Source organism: Gavialis gangeticus, unplaced genomic scaffold, assembly GCF_001723915.1.
Source record: "Gavialis gangeticus isolate Ggan-Ray unplaced genomic scaffold, GavGan_comp1, whole genome shotgun sequence".
In the NCBI taxonomy this organism is placed as follows: domain Eukaryota; kingdom Metazoa; phylum Chordata; order Crocodylia; family Gavialidae; genus Gavialis; species Gavialis gangeticus.
Window position 1 is genome coordinate 176,778,780 of NW_017729022.1, and position 6,140 is coordinate 176,784,919.

The 6,140-nt window shown below is 45.5% G+C and overlaps 2 protein-coding genes across 7 annotated transcripts in view; one reads left to right on the forward strand and one right to left on the reverse strand.

Annotated features, from left to right (window-relative positions):
* Positions 1–195, reverse strand: part of APLF (aprataxin and PNKP like factor) — a 112,887-nt gene extending 112,692 nt beyond the window's left edge. For both annotated transcript variants that reach the window (XM_019516561.1, XM_019516559.1), the window contains exon 1: positions 41–195. In XM_019516561.1, coding sequence (XP_019372106.1) covers positions 41–133 — 93 coding nt within the window. In that variant the 5' untranslated portion in view covers positions 134–195. The remainder of the gene's footprint in view (positions 1–40) is intronic.
* Positions 196–338: 143 nt separating this feature from the next.
* FBXO48 (F-box protein 48) lies at positions 339–5,103 on the forward strand. 5 transcript variants are annotated; one of them, XM_019516562.1, is made up of 3 exons: positions 339–421; positions 2,679–3,017; positions 4,652–5,103. In XM_019516562.1, the coding sequence occupies exons 2-3, from the start codon at positions 2,712–2,714 to the stop codon at positions 4,811–4,813; spliced, it is 468 nt and encodes a 155-aa protein (XP_019372107.1). In that variant the 5' UTR covers positions 339–421; positions 2,679–2,711; the 3' UTR covers positions 4,814–5,103. The 5 variants fall into 5 exon arrangements, 1 of the variants encoding a protein (XP_019372107.1); XR_002097100.1 differs by lacking the exon at positions 339–421 and adding an exon at positions 3,345–3,428 and having other exon boundaries at positions 2,937–3,017; positions 4,652–4,737; XR_002097098.1 differs by lacking the exons at positions 339–421; positions 4,652–5,103 and adding exons at positions 3,345–3,428; positions 4,152–4,326 and having other exon boundaries at positions 2,937–3,017.
* The last annotated feature ends 1,037 nt before the right edge of the window (positions 5,104–6,140 follow it).

Consider the following 6,140-nt stretch of genomic DNA (forward strand, 5'->3'; position numbering starts at 1 on the left):
CCCTTTCCCCCCCCCCCCCCCCCCCCCCCGCCACACTTACGCCCAGCAGGGGGCCTCTTCCTATCACTGTCTCCCCGCGCGGTAGCGCCACAGGGCAGCCCCCGTCCGCGGGCGCTAACTGAAATCCTGACATGGCGAGAGGGAGCCGCCCAGAGGGAGGTTTTCCTCCCCCCTCCCCCTTCCGTGCTTCCACTTTCGAGGCCCCGCCCACTTGCGTTGAAAACCTCCCCTAGGCCCGGCCGGGCCTCCCGGAAGCGGTGGTCTCCAACAGCCGCTCCCCCCCCTTCCCGGGAAAACTACATGTCCTAGCATGCCTCGCGGCCGCCGCCCTTCTCCAGCGCATGCGCCCGAGCCGGGGGAGGCAGCCGTCATGTAAACATCCCGGTTGGAATGGGGGCGACTCGTCACGGCGCGAGGCTAGGTAGTGGGGAAGGGGGCGGGGCTTAAGCCGGGGCCGCCGGGTGCCAACTTCGTTTCTGCGTTCTACGCACGCGCGCCTCGCCCCTGGGGCGCGTGGCGGGAGGCAGTTGGGCCAGGGTGGGCCTGTGCCGCGGTCGTTGCCAGCCTCAATGCCTGCCCCTGGTTTGGTGGGGCTGGAGCTTTGGTCTGCTGCTGGCTTAGCGTTTGGTTAGAGCCAGGCCCCAGTGGGACTCCTCCCTGGCCTTTTTCAGCCCTTGCCTATATTACACCATTCACTGCCTAGGCATGCACAATAAAATATAGACTGGCCACCTACGCCAAGCACTCCTTATGCCAAAACAGAAATAGAAAATGTCCATCCAGCTAAAGAGAGCCAGCTGGTTACCACACTGGTGCTCAAAAACATGCAATGATTGCACAGCTGGATTTTCTCACCAGCTTTCATTTGAAGGTGGGGTGGGACCCTTGGGGGTGGGGGGATGTCTCTCTCATCAGACCGATTCTGGAGTCGGGATTAAAGGCAGATGAGCTTTTCAAGGCAAGGCATGCGGCCCAAGGAAGATGGTCTTGGATCCAAAAGCTTGTCTAACTTTTATCCCAATTATGCAGCTGGTCCAAGAAAAGAGAGCGCCCTAAGATTGATGCTCAGTCTCTTGGTTCTGTAGGCTGCATGAGTGGCCTGGAGCTGGTCTATAGGGTGGATGGAGCCCCACATACCAAAAATCAGGCCCTTTGACTCAGCACCTTTACCACCTCCATGTACCTGGTTGGACTGCGGGGTGCTGAGCCCTCCTACCCCCACAAGCTGGGATGGGGTCCAAACACCACTCCGTTTTACCCTTCCGCACTGCAGTTGGGGCCTGGCGCTGCCCCTTCCTGACCTCTCTTCCCCCCCCCCCTCCAGGATTTGGCCCTGGAACTTAACACCACCCTGACTGGCCCTGTCCACTGGGATCTGCACTTGATCTAGCACGCAGGGCCTGGGGCTCCCCATGAATGGCAGCTTGACAACAGAAGAGCAGTGCCGCTGCTCCCGCACTGCTAAGTTTCCAGACCCATGGGGAGGCCCAAAGGCCAGATGACACGGCCAGATCTGCCCCCAGGCTGGGGGTGAAGAACCCCTGCCCCAAGACATCCTTGCCCCTCTCATTTTCTGGACCATCACAGCAACAACACCACTTCTTACTCCTTTGTAATGTGCTGAGAGAAATGTTTGGCAAGAGACAGATCTTCCCCATCCATTCCCTTCCCCTCTACACAGACAGCATCCCTATGCTGTTCCCTCCCAATTAGTTTTCATGGTTGATTTGCAGTGTTGCTAGTTCTTGCCCTTTTCTGTGAAGTCTCATGATTGGAAAGTTACTGAAAGCTGCAGCTCCTGGAGATGTGTGGTGGTATGGGAATAATGCTGTACGTCCAGGCATTACCTTTAGCCATCTTTTTTTAAAGCTTCTAGCCCAACAAAATTCCTGAAGGGGTTTTCTGCAGGAGAGAGTGAGCCTCTTCTCTCTCTCTCTTTTTTCTCCAAATCGTTTAAGTCACCAGTGATGTTTGGGAGCTGAAGAATTAAATTTTGAACATTTGGCTTTGACAATATTGTCACCATCCTCTAGAGATTTGGATATTCATAGGCCACCATTTATATGGTCCAGGTTACCATATATTTTAGTTCCTGGAATAAGCAGCTGGCATAGCAGTGAGCACCTGCTGATTTTTCCCTCCATCTAAAAAAAGCATTTAAGATTTCAGGACTGCCACCTCCAAAAAAGAATTCAGTGGAAGTATTATACAGAGGGAAGGCTAATATGGCTTGCAGAACAGACTTGTAGTCCAAAGAATGCTATGGGATCATTAAGGTCCATAAAGGGTAACCAAATCCTCAATATAGCATCCCAGCTAAAAAAAGATTCCCCATGCATCAAATTCTGTAGCATTCAGAACGTATAATATTAATATGCATGTACCCGAGGTATCAGTGCGACATTATATATGAATAAATCATCTTCTGGTTTTAAAAGGGAAATATAAGTTGCAACACACAATTCATTTCATCAGCCAGTATTGGGAGTGTAATACTTGTTTAACTGAACATTTTCTAAGAGATCAAAGTATAAAGAAACAAAAAATAAATAAAAACAATGAGGGCAAGTGTTGACACCACTTATTATAGGATTAAAATAATATTAATAGTGTTATTCCAGTAACTATCCTTTGTTATTTTCACTGATCATTTTGTAATATTTTCCCTGCTCCCCCAGGTTTACAGATTTGATTGGTCAAGGCCTTAAATTATGCAGAAAACTTCCAAGAGGAACAAGCAGTCGGTTGTTTCTTGTGAAGAACCAACAATCCTTCCTCCCGACAAGAGAAAGAGAGAAAGTCAAGAGAACTTTGTAGATGTTTTGCCTCCAGAAATCAGTTGTAAAATTTTCAGTAAACTTGACATTCAGAGTTTATGTAGTGCAGCAATGACATGCAAGAGCTGGAATCATGCTATTGAGAACAGTGACAATTTGTGGAAAAACCACTGTTTAATTGTAAGAGCTGTCTGTCAGCGAGAGATTGATTGTGATCGAGGAAATGGATATTCATGGAAGGTAAATTTAAGCATTAACATTAGCTTTGGGGAAACTGAAGTGTTTCAGGAATGTGTAACAGAACATAGAGAATTGCATGTAGATCAGTATTTCCAATCCATCCATAATCAATAGCAATCAAAAGTTGTCATCTAGTAGCTCTTTTTTGCCCATGAACAGATCTAATTCTGAAAACTGATAAATCACGAAAACACTTACAAATCATATCTTGGAGATAAAATAAACTCTCCCTTAATCCCCAAGAAGAGATCGTTCAAGAAAAGGAATGTAACACTTGAGACAGGGACACAGTTACTGACTGACACATATCCCATAATTTCACTTCAGTGGAATAAGCCTGCCTGGATATTTTGGGAGTCCTGAAGTCTGCTGGAACAGAGAACACTTCCATGTATACAGCTTCTTATCCAGGTATGGACAGTAGATGGGAAACAACAGCTACAGCTGCTGCCCAGGAGGTTCCGAACTTGCTGAGCAAGCTCAGAGGAGATCAGAAAGGGGATGGATTTAGACACCACCTTCAACCAGGATAGGACAGAAAGAACAGAGTGGATTTTAAGGTCTCCATCTGATTAAAGTCAACTGGCTAGTGCAACTCAGCGAGTAAAGCAGCTTCAGAGCCATCTCCTTTCAGAAGAATTGTTCTAATGGATCAGAATGAGACTAGGGTCAACAGAGACAGGACTTTGAGCAAAATGTGGTCATTCAGTTCTCACAGATACAGAAGCAAAACGTACCACCTCCTTGTAACTGGCCCTGTTAATAAAGCAGATGAAATCCAGGTCTTTCCCTCTTTCATGACTAAAGCTACTAAAATGACAACCCAACCCAGGGCAACACTGTCCCAGTACAATGCAAGTACTGCACACGTGCAGAACTGCACTATACTGGCCATATACTTTCCAGTTTGGGAGAGCAAATATTCAGAGGTCCATTTAACTATACCACAACAGCAGAGTGGGATGCATTTTGAAGAGAGAAAAACAAAACAAACCTTTAAACCATGCCAAAAATCTCAATTTTTCAGATTTCTTCAGGACTCCAAGACAGCCATTTTCAAACCAGGCCATTTGGTAGTTTTATACATAACCATTTCCCAGCCATTTCCAAAGCACTTTTTCCACCACTCTCTAGGTGGTGGTAACAAGCTGCATCCACCACAATAGGTCAGAACTTATTGTGGCAGACAATAGGGTGGGTATATAGAAGAACTTGACCACTTGCTTGAAGAGCATATATAAGAAGAGGTCATTCAAAGTCCTCAAATCCAAACTCAGGACATGTTTATTTCAGGACAAATTGAAAATTATAGAAGCTTAAAGAGGTAGGAGTTCAACCTTCCCCTACAATGTAAGGCTCCTTGTCCCACACTAATCCCCATGCCTTAAGATTCAGCAGGAGAAGTGAGACTGATCCTCACCTTGACTGAGAGACAGAAGTTAGAAGCCTTGATCTGCTAGAGGATAGCAGTATATTTGGACATTAAATTGAAGACCTACACATTTGTATGTATTCTAAATGCTTTTGCTAGTATAAAGCATTAGTTTTCCCAACTCCCCACGCAATATATTCATAGGGCCCTCCCAAGTTGGCTTAGTTTTTGCAGGCCTCTTAATGGTTTCATTTTCTTTTAGATCACGCTACTGAGAAATTACTGGAAGAGTAAAGTGAAGCAGGAATGGCTGAATGGCAAATACAGCAATATTCAGTCAAGCAGTAGCTTGCCAGAAACAAGCATGTATCCTATGGATGCTGATACTTGGGGAGAAATACTGAAAGCAGAACTGGAGAGATGAAAAACCCAACAAGGATCTTGAATATCAAGACCCAGGACAAGACTATTGTAAATGTTTTATTTACACGATTTCCAGGTGTACTTAAATCTTTTTTGAAAGCATGTGCATTTACCTAGCTTTTTTTTTTTTATTTGTACTTTATCCAGACAGCCTTCTAAAGTTTTTTTTACAGCAAAATCCTGAATGAGATGAAATATTCAATGTTCAATATTCAATTTTTTAAATGATCTGCTGTAGTGCTAAACAAAACTTGATTGATTTCTTTTAACATGCACTTTTGAAAGATGAGACATGTTTGCCAGAATTTGTGTTTGGTTTGACATGTATAGTAGAACTAGTGAGAAGAGTAGGACAACACAAGGAGACCCCTTAACATGGCTTCAAAAAAAATTCAAAAGGAATGACTAGAGCAGGTGTAACTAAATGAATTCCTTCAGGCTGAACTTTTTCAGTTTGTAAAAATACAGTTATAATCAGAAAAGGGATCAGGTTCTTGTGCATCAGCAGTCATAGTTGCTGAATTTTATTTAAACACAAACACAATATGATCATAGAAAAGTAGGGCTGGAAGGGACCTCACAAAGTCATCTAATCCAGCCCCCTGCTCAAGGCAGGATCATCCCCAGTTAAACCATCCCAGCCAAACACCTATCCAACCAGCTCTTGAAAGTTTCCAAGCATAGAGATTCCACAGCTTCACTAGGTAGCCTGTTCTTAACCACCCTCATAGTCCATGGGTGATTGAACTTGATTCTACCCTGGCTTATTTTAGGACATCCCTACACAAGTGCAGAGGCTGTTTCAATGTGCTGGAATTCCATCACATTGGAGCAGACTCGGTTAATTGAGTCTGCTGGAGTGTGGCAATTGCCATGCTCCAGCAGCCTCCTGTGTCTTATGCATCAGTGTCCACACACTTAAAAATAGTGGTGGGGGCACTTGAACTAAAGCGCGAATGAATTAACTTCAGTTCAAGCACCCCTACCGCCATTTTTAAGTGCAGGGATGCCAATACAGGTGATGTGGTGGCACTTTAATTAGAGCAGCTCTTGGAGCCACTCCAATTAAAAAGTGCCACCCCCTTCCCCCCAACCTCTGGACCATGTGTAAAAGTCCTCAGATTGCAACATTTCTGTTTAGTGGTTTTCATAGATTTCATAGACATTAGAGCTGGAAGGGAGCTTGGAAGCTCATCGAGTCCAGCTCCCCGCCCAAAGGGCAGGAAGTCAGCTGGGGTCATAGGATCCCAGCAAGATAAACATCCAATTTGCTCTTGAAGGTGTTCAGTGTAGGTGCTTGAACCACCTCCGATGGCAGGCTGTTCCAG

Excerpts from the sequence above, each read along its gene's own strand:
- FBXO48 (XM_019516562.1), top strand. The coding sequence starts at position 2,712 with ATGCAGAAAACTTCCAAGAGGAACAAGCAGTCGGTTGTTTCTTGTGAA. Across the intron at positions 3,018-4,651 it reads GAAATGGATATTCATGGAAG|ATCACGCTACTGAGAAATTA; the intron begins GTAAATTTAAGC and ends ATTTTCTTTTAG.